Source organism: Felis catus, chromosome D4 (genome assembly GCF_018350175.1).
Source record: "Felis catus isolate Fca126 chromosome D4, F.catus_Fca126_mat1.0, whole genome shotgun sequence".
NCBI classification, from domain to species: Eukaryota; Metazoa; Chordata; class Mammalia; order Carnivora; family Felidae; genus Felis; species Felis catus.
The window spans coordinates 6,388,837-6,410,637 of NC_058380.1; the positions used below are offsets into that span (position 1 = coordinate 6,388,837).

The 21,801-nt window shown below is 41.7% G+C and overlaps 2 protein-coding genes across 9 annotated transcripts in view; one reads left to right on the forward strand and one right to left on the reverse strand.

The window, feature by feature from the left end:
• CD274 (CD274 molecule) overlaps positions 1-7,513 on the reverse strand; it is a 44,901-nt gene extending 37,388 nt beyond the window's left edge. For all 4 annotated transcript variants that reach the window (XM_006939039.3, XR_006588480.1, XR_002148002.2 and 1 more), the window contains exons 1-3: positions 7,415-7,513; positions 2,764-2,819; positions 1,543-1,884 (exon numbers count right to left, since the gene is read on the reverse strand). In XM_006939039.3, the coding sequence (XP_006939101.1) occupies positions 1,543-1,884; positions 2,764-2,815 (394 nt within the window). In that variant the 5' untranslated portion in view covers positions 2,816-2,819; positions 7,415-7,513. The remainder of the gene's footprint in view (positions 1-1,542; positions 1,885-2,763; positions 2,820-7,414) is intronic.
• An 11,553-nt stretch (positions 7,514-19,066) lies between these two features.
• PLGRKT (plasminogen receptor with a C-terminal lysine) overlaps positions 19,067-21,801 on the forward strand; it is a 44,336-nt gene continuing 41,601 nt past the window's right edge. Inside the window, exons 1-2 of one of the 5 annotated variants that reach the window (XM_011288234.4) lie at positions 19,067-19,195; positions 20,464-20,563. The gene's annotated coding sequence lies outside the window, so the exon portion shown is untranslated. Of the gene's footprint in view, positions 19,200-19,304; positions 19,440-19,638; positions 19,729-19,983; positions 20,187-20,463; positions 20,564-21,801 lie in introns of those variants that run through there. The other 4 variants (XM_011288235.4, XM_011288236.4, XM_045042458.1 and 1 more) reach the window with 4 other exon arrangements.

A 21,801-nucleotide genomic window follows, 5' to 3' on the forward strand; every position in this document is an offset into this window, starting at 1 on the left:
GGAAGCAGAAATTTATACCCTATACTTCCTTTTACCTGACCACAGGGTTTTGCTCTTTTTCTCCAACCCAGATCCAGCCATGCTGGCCATTCATGGGGCTAAGTCTTAATAATTTCTTCAATGCCATGAAACAGTTAGTGCCTGATATTTGCTGACAGACTGAAGGAAAGTTGAAAATCCCAACCTGGGATCTCACCAGCTTGCTGCTCTGGGGAAGTATATGGTAAAATATAATGAAAATTAGATCTACTTCCCAAGACAAGTGACGTCTTCTTGACAACATTAGTACTAATTGATCCAGAATCAGAAACTCAGTAATGTGCCATAAAATAGATGCATTTCTCCGAATTCCTAAAAAATTTTGATTTTGAGTTTATAATGATCAGTTATCCCTTTATGATAAACTTTTTCTACTTATAAAACTGATCTTCCAATGGAAGGTGGGTAAACCAGGAATGGAAAGAGCAAGGAGGGTAATGATTAGATTCTGGTCACATACTAAAAGATCATCATGTAAACAAAAAAGGCAGGCAGATAATCTCAAAACTATGACTAGAGAGAACAGATTTCAGCTTAGTATCAGATAATAATTTCAATAAGCCTATGGACAGGATGTTGCTGTGGAAAGCATGTGAGCAAAAGATCCCTTAGGGGAGATTTCTGTTCTTTGGGAGTTTGGATTAGTTTCTCTTAGTTGGGATCCTTTCATGTTTCAATTCTGTGAATCTAAACAGTGAAAGCAGTAGGGGTCAAGTAAGGTGTTGAAGGTGTTTTCCTTTTCTTAGCTAGTGGCAATGCAAAACTTTGAACCTAAGTGACCTGATGACATATCTATGGGTCAGTACCCAGGAATTTGATATTCACAGTTCCTCTGCAACACTCCAAGATAACAGTGGTACATATTTTCAAGATGAATATATGCCCAATGAGCCTAGTTTACACTGTCTCTGGAGAATAGTTTCCTTTGTATTTGGTAGGATTATTTTTTGCCTACATAGACTGACTTCAAGTCTTTCTGAATGTAAACCTTATAGTGGGGTTTGTTTTTAACATATTAATTGGGACTTGACACAGAGAGGCATAAAGGAAGAAAAATGATGGCAGACTTCATAAAATTTTAAGAAATTATAGTGGAATAAAAAAATTCCTGGAGAGACACACGAACAGTGGTTGCCATCTTTGTGTGCCATGGAAAATGGCAGTGAATGGAGGAAGGGCACTTTTGTAATTCATTTTACTCCCCTCCATAGTATCTGAATTATTTTCAAATACATATATTACTTTCACAATAATAAAAAAGTAAATACTAGAAATTTATATTTAGGAGAACTGAAAAAGGGCCCTGCCATGTTTGGCTCTAGATTCCTGGGGGTTGCTGAATAGGAAGTGTTCCCATAATGCTCCCTGATGAGTGTGTGAAGGAATGAATGAACAGACTGACACCGTGGATATCGAGGTCCACTTGCAAGAAGGAAATGTCCCCAGCACCAGGATACGGTTTTCATCAAGACTGGGCCCTCTTCACCTGGGGACTACTCTTACCATGAACTTTCAAAGTAATCCGCTTATAGTCAGCACCGCCATAGCCAATCAAGCAGCAGTAAACCCCGGCATCCTCCAGGGTCACGTTTGTGATCTGAAGCGCGGCCTTCCCCAGGAAGAGCTGGTCCTTCAACAGCTGGGCCCTCTGACTGTAGCTTCTGTGCTGAACTTTCAGGTCTTCCTTCCCTTGCACAAACTGAATGATTTTCTTATCCTCCATTTCCCAGTAGACGATCAGTGAAACCAGGTCTAATTGTTCTTCTACGGGGAATCTGCACTCCATTGTCACATTGCTGCCGTACTCTACCACATACAGGTCCTTGGACACTGTGATCGTAAACGCTGAAGAGAAAGATGATCAGTCTTCAGAAGATGGGAAACTCCTCAAAAAATTTGCAGACTGATGCAGGGTTTACAAACACTTTATCTGGTCACTTATGTGATCATTATGTTCAAGGACTTACTTTCCTAAAATACATATTTTATCTAGTGGCTTTGGAGCACACTTTGGAACCCTAAATCTCATCCATGAGTCAGAATAGTAAAATCCACTAAACAAGCTGCTGTCCCCAAATCATAAACGTATATTACTGTAGAAATATGACATGGTGATGGTGTACTTATAACCAGGAAGACTTGGTTTCATACAGATACCCCCATAATATCCTTTTGTTGGATACCTATTTACCTTCTAGACAGTCTGAATGATAGATTCCAACAGTCCTCTTTTCTTACTGTCCTAAACTCTTGACCAGCTGTCCAGCCAGAGGTACATAGGTATGGAGATTTAGGGAGGGTCTCAGGAGGATGCCAGTACTGTGTTACCCTGGCACTTTCAACGTATACTATAATTCTTCTGTAGAATATACTCACTGGGAAAAGCAGGTTGCAGAGGAAGGTGGATATAACGATCCTGTTCTTGTTTAAAATAAATGAATAAAAGTACATACATAGACCATTTCCCCAGATATTTTCAGGAATTATCCCTGGGAAATGGATAATGGGTAATAGACAAATAGCTAATGGATAAGTTTTCTTTCTTTCAGTTTGACCATATTCCCCGTATCTTTGGCCAATGAAATGGGTTTATGAAATAAAGAAGGAAAAAACAGAATGTCCTCTAAAAAAAAAATGACATCCATTTAAAATAATTATTTTAGTTTTTAACTTATGGTAAAATATTTCAAATACAGAACCTAATGAAACGATCTGGTGTCTTACCTTTCAGCAAATGACAGTAGGCCATGAATGCAAAGACACTAAATATCCTCATTTTTCTGGAGTGACCGAATTATGGAAAACACAAAAAGAAAAATGCTTTATTCAATGATGACAGGTCTTGGCAGTTCTCACTGAAATAGTCTTCTGATAACCAGACAATGCCTGATTCATAAATGTGGAAGTGCAATAGGGAATTTAGAAGTTTAATACCTTTACTTAATATCACAGTCATATAAAGCAAAATGGAAAAAAGTTACTATGGTGAGAATCTTTATTTATTATTATTTTTTTGTTTCAGAAGTTGAATTCAGTGATTCATCACTTACATATGACACCCAGCGCTCATCCCAACAAGTGCCCTCCTTAATGCCCATTACCCATTTAGCCCATCCCCCCACCCAACATCCCTCCAGCAGCCCTGTTTGTTCTCTGTGTTTAAGAGTTTCTTATGGTTTGTCCCATTCTCTCTTTTTATCTTATTTTTCCTTCCCTTCCCAGAATCTTTAAATGTAATTACAAGGTCTGAAAATAACTTATACTAGAACTCAAAAGACGCCAAGGAGAAAATATTACACTAAACCCTCTCAACTATTTCATGTTTTTTCTGCAGTGGAACATATCTGGAAATCCAAACCTGCCCTGTGAAAAATTTCAAAGGAGAGTCTGACTTCCACACCTCCACCTTTTAACTCTTTTTTTCCCCCTCCATGGCACCTGAATATTTTCATCCTACCCTTAACTACTCAAGCCTTCTATATCACTATCCCAACCACGCCACTTCTCTCCCAGGGGCCATCCTTCTAAATCTCCTCTTCTGTCCTTCACTTATTCCAAATTATAAATCCTATTCTCTCAATAAAATTGGTTCTACAAGTAGCAGGAGTGAGAAGGAGAAACAGTAGGCTCCAACCAATTCATACTAAGATGTTAATGACTCACAGTCACTCTTTCTATTCTTTATTAACACATTCTCCCTCTTGTATTATACATGTATTTACACACTTTGAGAAGTCAGTTTTCCCTCTTAAGGTCTCTTTGACCTCTTGTATACATACAAAAACTCACAACTGATCAATTAATCTATGCTACACATATATAAGACAGAAGATTTAGGCTAATACACAAATAGCTCCTAAAAATCAAAAAGAAAACTACATACAACTCAACAGAAAATGAGCAAAAAGTTCTAGCATACAGGTCAGAGAATAAGAAGTACAAATGACATATACACACAGGAAAGAATGTTTAATCTCAACAGTTTTTAAAAAAGTATAAGTTTACATTAGGTACTATTTTTCACTTATCAACCTAGCCAAAATTATAAAGATTCCTAATATTTAGTGTTTGTAAGAAATGGACAAATGGGTTTTCTCACTAATAGTAGGAATGTGAAGTTATACAACCTTTTGGGGATGGCAATTTGGTAATGCCCATTAAAATTTTAAATGTATATATGATATATGAGCTCTCACCTCCTCTCCTAGAAATATATCCTACAAGAACACCTACATAAACAATACATGTTAACTGATGTTACTACTAACACTAGCCCCAAACTGGGGAATACTCCAGAAAGTCTAAAGGGTTAAATAAATTTTGTTATAGTCATACAATGTAATACCATTAAGGATAGAATTGTAGTGACTTTGCAAAGCTGTAGAACATAATTTGCAGAGCAGTATATGTAGCAGAAATCTACTGTAGTGAAAACAAAGAAAAATCTGTGTGTGTGTGTGTGTGTGTGTGTGTGTGTGTGTATTTAGACATAGGAAATACCCAGAAAAATCCATACCAACACGCTGATGGTGATTATCTCTAGGAGTGAAATCAAAGTGATGATAAGCAGGTTTTCACCTTTTTATAATTTTTAAAAGAAAGAATGGGAGAAAAAGAAAAAAAAAGTAGATGATCTTACTAATGATTTCTTTGGTGTTTCTGTGTGCACATTTTCAAATAAATGGATATGTTTCCCTTTATTTATCAGAAAAACATAAAAATGAATTTAGTGAAGCATTTCATCCTGCCAACCTGCAGAATGTTTGTGAGGCAGAGTAGCAGAAGGGACAGAACCCTGGAACCTCAAGCATCAGAGTTGAGGGAGAATAATGATATTTATTTTCCTGGGTTTTTTTTGTTCATTATTAGAATAATATAAACACATTGAAGAAAATGAGAAAAGAAGGGAAAGATCACCCACTATTCCATTACTTTAACCTGGGAAACAATTGCTAATGCCAGGACGTATTTTTGGTGTCCAAGTGCAGTGGGGTGGGGGTGAGGATTGCTGGTCTCCAAGAATGCTGTCTTTGAGCATCCGACAAAGCACAGGACAGCCACCACAGCAGAGCAGTGTCTAGGCCAAGCTGTCAACAGTGCTAAGACTGAGAAACCATTATGAGCATTCTAGCAAATATTTTACCTCTAGTCCTTTCCCTTATGAATTTTTTTAAAAACAATTATAACCTTATCCTGCATTTAACACTCATTTTTTTTCATTTAGTGTTACAATACAAACATTTTCCATTTTACTGAATGATATTCCTAAGTATCTTACTGTTTCCATAATGGTTACTTCCCCTATAGTTAGGCATAAGATTGTTTAAAAATATCATACATATTTGTGTATACAGCAAATATCTGGGAAGTGCCTACTGTGTGCTCAGCCCCATGCTAGGTCCTAGGATAGACTTTCCCCAAGTGGAATTGTTGATCGAGGACAAAGAACATTCTGGGACACCTGGCTGGCTCAGTCCGTTAAGTGTCCAACTTCTGATTTTGACTCAAGTCATTATCTCATCGTTCATGAGTTTGAACCCCACATCAGGCTCTGCACTGATGGTGTGGAGCCTGCCTGGGATTCCCTCTGGAACATCAGGGCAGCTGGTCTAAGAGAACACTGGCATCTTCCTCAAGTAAGAAACTATGATGGTATATCTGGATTCCCCAACAAGAGCATTCAAAGAGCAAGGAAATTTGAACTAGGAAAGAAATGATGGTTCATTCTGGATGGGGAAGCAGGTTTGTGCCTGGGGAACTCAGTATAATCCTTTGGAACTGATGCTACCCCCTCCATCTCCCAAGGGTAGCCAGGGTAGGAGGAAAAGATGGAAAAGAATTCAAGCTTCCTTTCTCAATAAGTAGGAGTAAGCAGTGTCTTGATATCTGTTTGTTTTAGTTTCCTTTGACTTTTACCTGATGTAAATGAACTATAATTTGATTTTCAAAAAAAATTTTTTTCCTAGAGTTTGACAATGTAACTCCAAAATGAAAATCCACCCCATCAATAGATCAAGAGAGTTGACCTATTAAACCCAGCTAAACCCTGTGCCCAACTCCCTTCCCTCGGTCACCCTGAGAACCTCTTCTATGATTCCCAGGTGACTTCCAATCCCAGCAGTACTTCTGTGGCTTCCTGTAAGACTACACTCTAACTACTGTCCTGTAACCTCTGCCTACTCTCTTCCACCGAAAAAGGCTAATTTTTTCTTTAGACTATCATAGTCCTTAAAAATTGCTGGCAACTTCAATGGAAAGTGGCACTATCCTGAAGGTGATTTTTCAATTTGCCTCAAAAGGTGGCTCAGTGGGTTGAGCCTCTGACTCTTGATTTCGGCTCAGATCATGCTTTCATGGTTGGTGGAAATCGAGACACATGTCAGGCTCTGCCCTAATGGTGCGGAGCCTGCTTGGGATTCTCTCTCTCTGCCCCTACTCCACCCCCCAAATAAAATAAACATTAAAAACATTAAAAACTTAAAAAAAGGGCTTTAAAATATTCAGGCTCTTTGCCTAAGTAGTTAAGCTTACAAGAGTTTGCCTGAAGGAAATAATCAGCAATATCCCAGAGATTTACATTCAAAGATGTTCACTGAATGGCTAAGATACTTAAAACACTGCAAATAATCTTTATGTCCAGAATGGGATATTAATTTTGCCTGGTTACCCAGTAACATGGAATGCAGCCAGTAAAAAAACTGTATCTACATGTACACACACATACACATACACATATATACACATACATACTGTGAGTATGTGTGGGTAGATATATCACATTTTAGAAGACTGTTTAATCCACAGATAATCATACAAGGTATTTCTTAGATGCAAACAAGGTGAACAATGTGTTATAAGACAAAGACCATGATCAATGTGTCCAAAGGCTCCATTTGGAGCCTGCAGGTCTCCTGCAGGTCCTCAGCGCAGGCAGCGCGAAGAACTCCTATTGAGGTTTCCTGAATCTTACAGTAGGAGGGGATCCTTAGGAGATGCTGCAGGTGTACGACGTACTCAGAGAGCAGCTGAGGATGGACGAGGACCCAGGTGTCCGACCTCCAGCCTAGGAATTTCCCCCTAGACTCTGCTACCTAAGTCAGGGCCATATTCAGGAACGCGCTGAAACTTATACTTACAAAACTGACATGAAGCAAAACTGAATCCCACCTGGCGTAAGGCCAAACGTTTTAGCTTTTCCTATTAACCTATGCAGCTGATCTGCTCTATTGCCCCATCCAACCAGCAACGCTTTCCCTCGTCTGCCTCCCCTCTCCATTCCAAAGGTCCACAGAGCATTTTTTTAAAGCGCCAACCCCAACCGGGACAGCCAGCGAATCCCGCGGTGGGCACCCGATAAGGGAAGGACGCTCCCTACCTGCCGGCGGGGAGACTGGCGGCGCCTCCGCACGCGGTGGCCCCGGAGCTGCTGTAACAGCAGGTGGCGCGGGTTCTCGCGCTAATGAGCTGGCGGGGGGCGGGGCGGGGCGGGGCGGGGCTCCGCCCCACCCGGCCGCAGCCCCGCCCCTGAGACCCCGGCGCGCCCTTCGTCCTTGATCCGTTCTCTAGGCTGGGCTCTTAGTGGGGAGTTAGCGGTTGCGTTCTAGGAGAAAAAGTAGAAACCGAAAGCGAAAGTAGAGGCTCGGGTTCTTGTAAATCAGCTGTTAAAGAGAAAAGCTTCCGCATTAAAGCAATCTAATAATTCCGACCTATTCTTTTAAAACAGAGGTTGAAAAAATAAAACAAAGGTTGAAAACAAACTGACGTCTGAGCTGATTACAAAGACTTCAGATGGCTTTTATTTTAGGAATCCAGACACCTGACGTTCTGCCCATCAGGTTCCCCCCACCCCCCAACCCCCACAGCCTTCCGATAAAAGCTTTTCACAAGATGGTACATCTTGTCGTAGCTGGATGTAATTCCACAATACATACGAAGTAAAATGGCAAGCCCATATGGCTTTGGTTTTTATTCTAGAAAGTACGCGTGTGTGTAATAGGAAATATACTTTTAATACGTGAATTTGGAGGACTTCCTCAAAGTTCCTCGACATAATGAAACTTAGGTTGTTTTGACATGAAAAGAACTTCCCATCACCGGTTACATCTTTTAAGAATGCTCTCGATCCCTGCTGTCTTGCCATCCTTGGGGGTTCAGGTTAGGTTAGCACATTCTAGGCGAAGATAAGGAAAACCCTCCAGACCCATGGAGGAGACTAGCTAAAAACCATGTGAGTCACACAGAGGGTGATGGCATAATTTACTTAAGCGTTCCCCATAGCTGGACTTGTAGGTGCTTCCCTCTCTTCCTCCTTCCTTCTTCCCTCCCTTCTGGTCTCTCTCTGTCTCCCTCTCTTTGTAATTTTAAATTGGTAACCTGAACTCTTCATTGTTTTGACTTTCCTGCTTATTTATTTCAACTGCAATTCAAAATACTGCATAACGGATGAATACCAAGATGTCCATTGCCTTGGTTATGGCATTTGCTTCCCAAGTAGGACTTCAGATTCTCAAGAGTATCACGTTTTTATTCTTTAACCTAGAAAAATACTGAGGATGATACTGCCTTAAAAATCTGGTAGAGAGTGTGAAATTCTCTTTAGCCTCAATCAAATTGTAAATATACTTGGAGATTCAGCTGAGACGCTCCCTCTTTCAAATCTCTTTTTGAGGCCACATAGTGGAATACCGCAGTATTATCCCAACTTTGTCTGATATTTTCTATTTTATCTTTCATTTTTCTAAAAATGAGAGTTAAGACCCAGGACACAAGATTTCATGCCCTGTGAGTGTGGTCATGACTATTGTGTGAGGAAAAAAAGAAAGAAAAAAAACTATCTCTAGAGCCACCTGCTGCTAACTAGCTAAGTTATCCTGAGCAACCAATTCACTGAGTAGTAGTGAGGATTAAGTAATATCCTCTTAGATGGCCTCTATGATCTATGAATAATTTTTCAAACTGAGAGGAGGGGGGAGGGAGGGTGTTTAGTTTATTGTTTGCTTTACTGAGGTGATGTCCAGGATCTACATAATGATCAACAGAGAAGGCAGAGAGTGAATGGAATCTGCCTTTCTCTGAACTCAGTGATGGGAATGGAAAGTATTTACTCAGATTGCTGCTCAGTGATTTACATATTAGTAATTTGATGATTGCTGATCTTATTCATCTTCCCCACCTGTTTTCACCCTTCAGCCATTGATTTCCCATACAGCTTATCGAGGTTCTTAATGAAGTTTTTGGTACCGTCTGGAGATATTAAAAAACAAACAAACAAAAAAACCAGGATGTGTTTAGAAAAAAGGAGGATTTATCGCTTCAAAAAATATATGAGAGTCTGTATGTTACTATACTGGAATTAAAATTAAAAAACGTAAAAATATACATGAGAATCAAAACAATCCTGACTTTGTGATTTGGGTAAAGTAGACGGAGAAGTGCTGAGACAGGAGGAGACCAGTGAGAAGCCGAAGGTGTGGGATGAGACATCCAGATCATCTTCAGTATTGCCATATCCTTTCTCGCTGCTCTTACTCTATTCATTTTTAGAGGAAAAAACTCATCATTGCCAACGTGCCATTTCTCAGCGTGTTTCTAAGGTTGACTCGCATCACAGTTGACTTGGCGTAGGTGTTTAAATACAGAATCCAGGTCTCTGCTGAATCCAGTTCTCCTGGGGCTGGTCTGGACATGCACATTTCAACACCATCCCTGGGTGGTTCATGTGCACACTAAAGTTTTGAAAACTGATGGTATACTGTTTAAGGAAAAACTGAACCAAGAGTTCTTTGCAAGTGCAGACGTAACACCCTTTCCTGTAATTTGGTTAACAAGTATCAGTACCACCCTTCACTCTAGTTCTGCCTATCCCACTTCCACATTTGCCCTTAAAACGAGAGAGATGATCTTTGTTCTGTTCTTAAAAGGAGGATAGACTGTAGGTTCTGAACAACTGGGCTTGAAGTGCCATTAGCAATTTCCTGGTGAAGGAGCAATTTCCAGTAAACTTTCTTGATCATCACAAACAGGATAAAATAAAGAGACTTTAAGAATATCAACAACCTGCTTGGTTTGCATTGAAAGTTTACAAATGCATTTTATTACTAGATAGAGAGAATATCCAAATGTGTCTCCACGTTCTATTTTTGATTGTGTGCAACTGTAAACCGCTGCCCTGTGTTATGCCCATCTCTCTCTCTGTGTCCCTATCCGCCACCTGCTGCCTTCTGTTGGCTTCCTCCTTCATCATCTGTTCATAATCTGTACATCTGTGCCAAACAGATTTCATAGATAACACTTTGCCCTAGTCACACAAGTGCTTAAAATACAGGAGGAATTCACACATGGGGATGGTCAGAGAGAAGCAGCTGTCATCTCCTGACACCCATGTTCAGATGCTTCTCTCACTTTACACTGTATTTGTCTCCTTCCTCCCTGTCCTCAGCTGGGGATGGGCTGGCCAACTGAAGAGTTCTATCTAGCCTTCAAAGGGGAGCTCCCATGCTGTGGGCACTTGAAAACAAAGATGAGATCTCCAACAATGTCCCCTGTCCTCAGGAATTAATAAACCCACAGAAATACTTATGACTTGAATCAATGCTGTGGAACTTTGGGACTCTATGGGAAATAACTTAGTTCTAAGGCATCTCAATAAATGAAGGCCACTAAAAGTAAAGTTTACAAGTGGGAGATACCCTTTTAGAAGATACTAGAAAATATTCTTTATTGATTTAATAGCCTAGACTAAAAATTACGTAAGTGAATGTTATACAAGTCAAACAGTCCCCTCTGAGTCATTTCACTTGATTTAAGGGCATGATTTAGTTCCAGTGTCTCTTGTAGAATTGCCTCCAGAAGTATTATCTTATACTCACACTGAGATTTAAACCAAGAACTATGTGAGTTCTCAATACCTAAAAGTCTTCAAAGCCTTTCCTTTGAAGGAAATAACTGATTTTTCTTCTCTGGTCTGAATAAGTGCTTATTCAAAGGTTATAGTCACATCCAAGTCACAGGATTGAGAATCTACTTAATCTGCCACTCCTGACTGCAGACTCATCATAAAAGAATGAGAAGTAGTTGTTTTTTTTCTTTTCCCCACCTTTTACTGAAAGGACATTACGGCCTTTCTGTTTTGAGAAAGAAAGATGGGCAGGGAAGATAAGCAGTTTCCCCATCACCCATGAGGGCTGGCCTAGGTTTGGGTTGGAAAGGTAGTCCTAGTTTTGCTTCTGGTGCAGTAGGGTTGGTATCTGTCACCCTGTATTTCACAGACTCCAATAATTCTGGAAATAACCCTCATTTGATTGGTTTTGGTAAAGGGGATAATTAATGCCTGCTGTAACCACAAATGATTTAACCCAGTTAGGTCATCATTTTTCATGTGTTTATGGAGGGCAAGAGGAAGATGGGGAGCTGACATGGGGAAGAATACATTCTAACGTTGAAATACTTGTTCCCAGATTCACTTAGAAGAAATCAATGGGACTATGGCAGGCCAAGTGGTACAGCATTTCCAGGGATGCTTGCCATGGGAACAACAGAAACAGAATTAAAACTGAGGTCTGGTTATGATTTTTTGTTGTCCCTGGGTAGCACAAACATATGTTGTGCCCTTCTTGTGAAGAGTTGAAAAGGAAAGGTAATAGATAATAAAGTGGATCACCTTATTCATCAGAGTTCAGAGACTGTTCTCAAATTTTTAAAAAGGGTATTTGTGCTGATTCCTCAGGGGTGCAGGAGGCTGAGAGTCACAGGCGGAGAACAGAGTCATGTGAGCCACATGGGCTGGAGAAAGAGGAAGTCAACCCGGGTCTAGTCTAGTGGTCTTTTCATAGTCGAGAAGAAGGAAGAAGGAGGAGAAATATAAATAGGTACTGTGAGTGGAAAAAAATCGGGAACGAGAGAAATATATAGAGAAGATCTTGGAGTCTGTTAAACAGGCTGAGGAGTGGGGTGCCTGGGTGGCGCAGTCGGTTAAGCGTCTGACTTCGGCCAGGTCACGATCTCGTGGTCCGTGAGTTCGAGCCCCGCGTCAGGCTCTGGGCTGATGGCTCAGAGCCTGGAGCCTGTTTCCGATTCTGTGTCTCCCTCTCTCTCTGCCCCGCCCCCGTTCATGCTCTGTTTCTCTCTGTCCCCCCAAAAATAAGTAAACGTTGAAAAAAAAATTTAAAAAAAAAACAGGCTGAGGAGAACATTTGCAGGAAATTCTTCAGTAAGCTTATGTATTATTTTTCAGTATTTCAGTTGTCAGTTTATATTTCCTTAGAAAGCCATTACATGCTTGGACTGAACCATGTGAAGCCTTGGTTTTATTCACTTTACACTCTGAAATATAATCACCCTTTGCCCCTGCTGAAGAAAGCTTTCCTCGACTCTGCTGCCCCCTTAAATTACTGTCATCTCCAATTACGCCATCTCAATGGCACACCTCAGCATACTATATCATCACTTTCTTCAACTATCAAATTAACAGAACAAAAAGCAATCATTATAGTAAAGATTAATATAGTAAGACATAGATTTTGTACATGTCGGACACTGTCTTGGTAATTCCCATATATTAGCTTCCTTAAGTTTTATCCTATGAGGAGGGTACCGTTATCACCCCTATTTCAGAGATATGGATACTGAGGCACCAGTGCTTAAGTAACTTGTGTAAGCTTCCACAGTCAGAAGTGGCACAGCCAAGGTTCAAACCCAGGCACTTTGGTGCCTAAGCTCTTAACTACTATACAAGTGTGCAGTGAAATTGGTATCCTTGCTTACTGCTGCTGGCACTGTGTATTTGTTCAACCTCAAAAAGTGAAAGAGGCAACTGGGTGACTCGGTGGGTTAAGCATCTGATTAGAACTCAGGTCATGATCTCACGGGTCGTGGGTTCAAGCCCCACGTTGGGCTCTGTGCTGACAGCTCAGAGCCTGCCACCTGCTTCCGATTCTGTGTCTCCCTCTCTCTCTGCCCCTCCCCCACTCTCTCTCCCTCTCTCAAAAATAAACATTAAAAAAATGAAAAAAAACCTGAAACACACTTGCTATCTGACCCAGTAATTCCACTCCCATATATCTATATCTGCATCTATATGTATATCTACATCTATATCTATATCTATATCTGCCTGAGAACTGTTCATAGTAGTGTTACTCATAATAACAAAAGATAGGGATAATATAAATATTCATCAATTTAAAAATTTTTTTAATGTTTATTTATTTTTGAAAGAGAGACAGATCGTGAGTGGGGGAGGGACAAAGAGGGGAAGACACAGAATCTGAAGGAGGCTCCAGGCTCTGAGCCGTCAGCACAGAGCCCAACGTGGGGCTCAAACTCATGAGCCGTGAGATCATGACCTGAGCTGAAGTCAGAAGTAACTGACCGAGCCACCCAGGTGCCCCCAAACATCCATCAATTTTGAACAGATAAACAAAAGATGGTACACCCACACATTTGCATATTATTCAGCCATAGAAAGGAACGAAGCAGTATTATATGCCACAACTTGGATGAAACCTGAAAACCTGATACTATGTGAAAGAAGCCAGAGTCAAAAGACCATATACGTTGTACGACTCCATTTATGTGAAATGTCCAGAATAGGCAAATCTATTGAGACAGAAGGCAGATTAGGAATTGCCAGGGGCTGGGGGAAGCAGGAGAACGTACAAAACTCAGTGATGTTCTCTGTTGGTTCAAATGTATAAACATGTTCCATGATTCAGGTGTAAGGTTGTAATTTAGACCGTGTTCCCCACAGCTTGGGAAACTGTTCCAGAATAGCTTACTACTGAAGAGCTTCTGGCCTCAGCCCACACTGTGCACCTAGATGCCTTCCTTCACAGACCGAGGCTCTTGGCTAAACCTCATTCTCAGATTAATGGAGAAATTCATAGTCCTTGGGAAAGCATCTCTGTTAAAAGGAAATACTACCATACATACCTTGAATTTTCAAAAATGTTGTTTGTTTAAAAACTACTTTATGGTATACAGGGAAATGGTGAATAATTTTACGGTCCTGGGGGGAAGGACTTTCAATGAGTTGAGGATTTTACATCAATTCTAAAATATGTGTACTACTCAACTTGGTATTTACAATCAACATATTAAATGGTTATATATATGAAGCTGTTTATCACAGTGTTATTGACAGTAGCAAAAAAAGAAAAATCCAACAATGAAAATTGTATACACACTTGCAGAAAGTCATACACCTTTTAAAAATGGGACATATGGGGGCACCTGGGTGGCTCAGTTGGGTAATTGTCCAACTCTTGATCCCAGCTCAGGTCTTGATCTCAGGGCTGTGAGTTCAAGCCCCGTGCTGGGCTCCGTGCTGGGTGTGGAGCCTACTTTTAAAAGGTGGGATGTATGAATGCTATCTAACATGAAAATCATGCTACCATGCAAAACGATTAAAAGCACCTATTTGTGTGTGTGTGTGTGTGTGTGTGTGTGTGTGTGTGTAAAAACATACAAACATTCAGTAATTCAGACAGTTATAAATAATACACATACTCATTAAAGTTGTATGTTGTTGTTTTTTTTTAAGAGAGAGAGAGAGTGGGAGATGGGAGGAGAGAGATGGAGAGAATCTTAAGCAGGCTCCATGTCTAGCATGGAGCCCAACACAGAGCTCAATCCCATGACTCTGGCATCACGACCTAAGCTGAAATCAAGAGTCGGACACTCAACCAACTGAGCCACCCAAACACCCAAAGTTATATGTCATTTGATACTGAAATAATTTCCTTTAATCCTCTTACCCGTATTCCATTGTGTTCAATAACTATACCTAGATTTCTCTTAATTCCAAAGGTATATATTCTACGGTCACTTTTTCACTTCTATCTTAAAATTGTGAACAATATCGGGGCACCTGGGTGGCTCAGTCAGTTAAGCATCTGACTTCGGCTCAGGTCATGATCTCGTGGTTCGTGAGTTCGAGCCCCACATTGGGCTCTGTACTGACAGCTCAGAACCTGGAACCTGCTTCAGATTCTGTGTCTCCCTCTCTCTCTCAGTCCCTCCCCTGCTCATGCTCTGTCTCAATAATAAATAAACATTTAAAAAAATAAAATTGTGAACAATATCATACATATAAGAGTATAATGTAGATATATCGTTTGAAGTGCATCCATTGGGTTTCCACTGGGAACTGGAATTCTACTCGGTTCAACTGAAGAGATGTTAATGAATACACTATTTAAGAGGGTGTGGGTGAGATTAAGAGAACCATGAAGTTGGGCCTGAACCATCAACAACTAGCAACCGTGGGAAGTCCATACCATCTCTGCACTAACATGCAATGGAGGAAAGCATTTCCAGAGCTCCATGAGCTAGAGCCACAGAACAGAGGCCTCTGGTCAAGAGTTCCAATTGTGGAAAGACCCAGCCACTACTAACTAGGTCATCAGTCCCAAACAGAGAAGGAAAGTAGAAAACATATCCTACCTCTTTCCTCCTGCTTCCAGTCTCCTCTTCGAAGTGTCCAAACACAAATGGAAACAAAACGAGCTGTGGTGAGCCCAGGTGATACTCTCCAAAAAAGATCTGCCTCTAGAGGCATAGAACAGGGCAGGGGAGGAAGAGTGGATATGAGGAAAGGCAAACAGAAAACCAAATGGTCTGCCTGTTTTGCCACTCAGCAATTATTCTTGCCATTGATCGGGTGAAGAGAAGCTCATCCCCTACACATGAGAATCAGAAGACTACCAACCACTATACTGCTTTGAGATGATGTCAATTTGGGTATACTTTGACCTAGAAACTAAATTGTAATATTTGTCTCCACCAGCACTCTTGACACAAGGTAACAAGGAAAGAGGGGCAAGGAAGAAATGATTAACATTTTACATGTCTGTTTGTCTCAACAGCTTGTTGCAAGGCTAAAATGGATAATTATAACTTCCTACTTCATTTATGTTTCCCTTGCCCTATGCGGTTCCTTTGTAGATCAGGAATTTTTTGCCTGGTGTGGTGATACAACATTTAATTTCTGCATGTTCTGAAATTTAAGTGGTCTCGACCTTATCAAGTTCCTGCAGTTATTTAGTGACCATTAGTACTGCACATGGGAGTATTCAGATATGCCCAGTGAATCTCTGGTCATCGTGCAGAGAACTCCTTGCCCTGATTGTATAGCTGCAACCCAATTTCTCCTTGGTAATTGGGATCAGTTATCCCAATTCCATCACAGTGAGAAACCAAAATGATGAAGGGGGCAGATCCAGCTTCCAATTCAATAGAACCACAGCTGAGTCCTGTGGTAGAAACATTCCTTTCTTTTGAACTAGGACTTCCAAACATGGTCAAAGTTTGTAGAAATGGTGTGCTGGACATTTTCCATTTGTCCCAGCAGTCTTTGTGCCTAGGAGGCTGACCTCTAAAAACTGCATGAGCCTGGTTTCCTCATCTTTGGCTTTGGGGTAGATCCAGCTAATGGAAGACCTCAGCAGGATATCGGAGCATGAGAGGACACAGACGGGCCTTTCTTTTCCACCCTGTCCTCAATTGGAGCTGAGGGTGTGGCAGTGGCTCCAATGACAGAATCTCACCCTGCTGGGCTAATGGTCAGTACTGACTGCCTTCCTCTGCTGAACAGCATAGCTTCTGTTGGGTAGCCCTCACCTACAGCCACATCTGTGGCTCTTGCCTGGTTTTAGTAACTGTCCCACCCCTCTGGCCCCTTCTGCTCCCAACTATTGCTGGTTATGACTGGTTATTGGATACAAACTATGTGCCAGACGCTGTGAGAATTGCCTAAATACATTATGTCATTTAGTCCTCACAGTCCAATAAGTTCGAAGGCTTTTAGTCCTATTGTAGAGATAATATAGTTTTAGAGATTTCTGGAAACGACAGTGACAGAGTTTGACATAGAATCTAGGGGTCCTTATGCTAGGGTCTCTGCACTCAAATACTATTCCCTGCTTCTTTCATCAGTTGATATCCTGCCTTAAAGAATCGAGGTTCCATATGGCTTTGCTCCTGTGGCACAAAGGATACCTTGACAACACACCCGCTCCCACAGTTGGGAACATGAATGCTGGTAAGATTTCCCCATCCAGCCATTCAACAAACAGCGTCTGGAATGTAGGACCCAAGCTCCAGAATACGAAGGGTCAGTGCTGACAGCATTAAGGCAAGCCTAGGAGGTTGGTTTGGTGCTTACTCACAGGGAACAGGGAGCTTTGTGTCTATTATTGTGCAGTACCATACTATTGTGCAGTGACAGGATAGACAATCCAGAAATAAACCCCACATTCATATGGCCAATTAATCCACAAAGGAGGCAAGAAAATACAATGGGGAAATCAAAGTCTCTTCAACAAATGTAGCTAGGACAGCGACATGCAAAAAAAATGAAACCGGGCTACTTTCTTACACCATACACAAAGATAAACTCAAAATGGATTATAGACCTAAATGTGAGAGATGAAACCATAAAACTCCTAGAAGAAAACATAGACAGTGATTTATTTGACATTGGCCTTAACAAGGGAAACAAAAGAAAACAAACTACTGGGACTACTCCAAAGTAAAAAGCTTTTGCATGGCAAAGGAAATCATCAGCAAAATAAAAAGGCAACCTACTGAATGGGAGAAGATATTTGCAAATGATATATCTGATAAGGAGTTAATATTCAAAATATAAAAAAGAATGTATACAACTCAACGCCAAAAGACACAAACAGTCCAATTCAAAAACGGGCAGATGACCTGAACAGACATTTTTCCAAAGCAGACATACGGATGACCAACAGACATGTGAAAAGACACTCAACATCACTAATCAAGGGAAATCAAAACCATGAAAATCAAAACCACAATGAGATATCACCTTACACTAGTAAGAATGGCTAGAATCAAAAACAAAAGAAGTAAGTGTTTGCAAGAATGTGGAGAAAAAGGAACTCTCATGCACTGTTGGTGGGAATGCAAACTGGTATAGCGACTGTGGAAAACAGTATGCAGGTTCCTCAAAAAATTAAAAACTGAATTACCATATGATCCAGTAATTACACTATTGGGTATTTCCCCTAAAAAAATAAAAACACTGATTCAAAAAGATATATTCACCCCTATGTTTACTGCAGCATTATTTACAATAGCCAAGATATGAAAGCAACCCAAGTATCCACTGACAGATGAATGGACAAAAAGATGTGGTATACACACACACACACACACACACACACACACACACACTGGAATATTACTCATCCATAATGAGATTGTGCGATTTGTAACAGTGTAGATGGAGGCAGAAGGTATGATGCTAAGTGAGACAGGTCAAAGACAAATATCATATGATTTTACTTACATGTGGAATCTAAAAAACAAAACAAATGAATACACGAACAAAAGTAAAAACAGACCCATAAGTAGAGAAGAAACCAATGGTTGCCAGATGGGAGGGGGGGGGGTAAGGGGATGGGCAAAATGGGTGAAGGGGAGAGGGAGACACAGGCTCCCAGTTATGGGATGAGAAGTCACGAGGATGAAAGGGACAGCCTAGGGAATATAGTCAATGGTATTGTAATCCGGTTGTATGGGGCAGATGGCGGCTCCATTTGTGGGGAGCGCGGTATATAGACTTGTCAATCACGATATACACCTGAATGTAATGTAACATTGTGTGTCAACTATATTTAAATTAAAAAAAAAATGCAACTGTGGATCATATGTTTAAGTGACAACCTCTCATCAGACACATTCTTTTCTGGAAAACAGACCCAACAGTGTGGTTGACACCACTTCTGGAGAGTAACAATGAGATGGCTCCTTAAACTCTTTAGAAGCTCAGCTGGGCGCGGGAGCAGGGATTTCTCTCATACATGGGTCACTTACAAACCTCACTGAGGCCTCTTCGTCCCCTCAAAACCTGACAGCTGAGCCGCTGTTGGTTTGAATTTGCCTCTTTGATCTCGCCATTCTCTCCCGGGCACCTGGCGGGACACAGTACACTAGGCCTCGGGCAGGAGAGGGGCGTCTTTCAGGAAGCCAAGGGCTGCGCTGATTGGCTAAGCCTTGGAATCACTGTCAAGGCCGTCCAATCCCGAGGCTCCGCCCGCCGAGTCCCGGTCAAGTCTCGGTGGAAGGGATTCCGGGCCTGGAGGCCTTCGCTGCGATTGCTGCCCGCACCTCGGCCGCCGCCTGCTGCCCAGTGAGTGAGCGCCGGGCCCGCGGGACTGGCCGAAGGCTGATGGGGAGGGGGGAGTCCGCGCGGCCGCCTCTGCCGGCGACGAGCTCCGGGGTCCCGGGCTTGCCGGGCAGCGCGGGGCGCCCGCTCCTCGGGAGCACCCCTCGTTGGCTCTCCTCTCGTCCTCCCGGGTGCTGACCGCTAGCCCCAACCTCGTTTCGAAAGAGCGGGCTCTCCTCGCAAGAACCCTGGCTTCTCCAGAATCGATGTAATCGAGCTGGGAAAGGAGGCAGAGCATTATCCGCGGAAATCCGCATACCACTGCAGGAAATACCCAAGTTTCGGCATTTGGGTCCAGGGAGGGCGGGTGGAGTTACCATAGGGAAAACCTCCCGGAAGCTGTGGGTTCTGAGCTGGAATTCGCTGGGGGGGGAGTGACTTAATTTGAGAGGGATGCAAAAACGTACAGGAAATTATTGTAATGTGCCACTAGTCTTAAATGTAGGTAATGTACCATTTGATCAGGAAATGAATCAGCACAGACATTTGGATAACAGGTCACGCATGGGTCATGAATCTTTTTCTTTCTCTTTCTTTCTTTCTTTCTTTCTTTCTTTCTTTCTTTCTTTCTTTCTTTCTTTCTTTCTTTCTCCTTCTTTTCTTTCTTTCTTTCTTTCTTTCTTTCTTTCTTTCTTTCTTTCTTTCTTTCTTTCTTTCTTTCTTTCTTTCTTTCTTTCTTTCTTTCTTTCTTTCTTTCTTTCTTTCTTTCCTTTCTTTCTTAAGTAAAATCAAATCATAGTTCCCAGGGGTGACAGGAGTAGGGCTGCCCGGAACTTGCAGCCCCTACCTATTCTCCTCAGATATACCTCTTCCCATCTTAAACGATGGCATAGCTGAGGGCCTGAGGCATTGAAGAGCCCTTTCTAAGGTCTCAGGAGTAATCAAAGGAAAAATGAAGGCAGAAGGGACCCGAATCAGCATTCTCAGCCCCTTGAGACACACTGGTATCTAAGCTGTAAGTGGTAAGACATTTGTCACCAGTGATAAAGTTGTAATTTTTGAAAGACACCTTATTCAATTTGGTGAATTCAAAGTTATCCCTATTGCAAGATCACTCTTGCTTATTTTCTGATAAATATTTTGTGAATGGGAGAAAGCTGAAAGTATTCTGGACACCTTAAGGAACCGCTTAGATTTTGGACAATGCCTTTGTTAGGGTGGGGACGGAGAGGAAGGTTGAAGATACTGAACTCTGGGACATAGTTCACAAGGTGTGGTACACTTATTTTCAGGTGTGGGTTCCCTTGGGGACCACAGGGAACTTCTTCATCCTGATTGGATTCTACATTTAACCCTTGGGAGCAAGACCAAGAAACTGAGGCCCAGGAACAGGTAAGTCTATACCCTAACCTTCCAGATAGTTTCTCCTTCCTAGATGGCTGATGTGAGCACTGTCTGTCCACTTCAGGAGAGATGCCACCCCCTTCTCAACAGGGGCACTGCAAGAGACACAGTTCTATAATTTACAGGGTGAGAGTGTGTGTGTAGGAATGGGATTAGAGGACAGCTGTTTTCTTCATAAATGTTTGTAACATATGTAAAAATTCAATCATCTACTCCTATGTGCAGGAAAAAAAAAAAAAAAAAAAAAGAATGGCAAGTGACCTAAGCTTGATTTCTCTTGTATCACTCATGTTCTATGAAAACATTTATGGGAAAAAGACATCATGGGGACTTCCAAGATGGATAATATATTGCTACTTCCTTCAAGCAAGTTCTGGCCTGCTGTTGCAGACAACTGACTCGGGGTGCCAAAGTTCAGGAAAAGGAAAGAACTTCTGTTACATCTCCCTACCCTCAGTGGGTGGCCTCTGACTCTCTGGACAGGGGACGGAGTGGGGCTGTGGCAGAAGGGAAGAGAAACCTCATGACCTGCCTCTTCTCTCCAGTGAGTTGTTCAGCCTCCTATGCCCAGCACTGAGGCTGACTCTGGCTCTGAGGTCCCTGTAAATCAAGAATGCATCTTTGGCAAGAATACAGGGAAGTCACTGAAGTCTGGCTTGGAGTGCCCACTTGCCTGGAACCTAGTTAGCAAGGATAACTATTCTACCACCTGGCACAAAATTCCCTCCCTCCCCCAGCATCTTCTCCCCAGCTAGCCAGAACCCACTATTTCATGATAAGGCTGTGAAAAGCATAAGCTCTGCTGGGTTTCCTACAGAACGGTGTGGGTCCATTGGAAAGCACTGAGGCTGGTCGGTCCGACATGACGTTCACAACCTGCTTGGTAGCCTACCAAAGAGAATCAGCACTATTATTGAGGGGAGAGCGGTGGTAGCTCCCCTAAGTTTTTTCAATCTTCTGAAAGTAAAATTAATAATAAACCGAAGGCCTTCTGTACCTACCCAATTGGATTAAGAACAAAAAATTGAAATTTTGGCTCCCTAGAAGTGATAGAGCACTTAAGAACTTCCTAAGCATGATAAATAAGATAGGCAATACCATGTATTCATTTAAAAATTGCTTTTCCCAGGACATTTAAGTGTCATTATGTTCTTCCCCTCTTGAGACCTTCAGTAGAAGCTGAAGAGAAAGGTGAAGCCAGAAGAGGATGGCCAAGGGATATCACC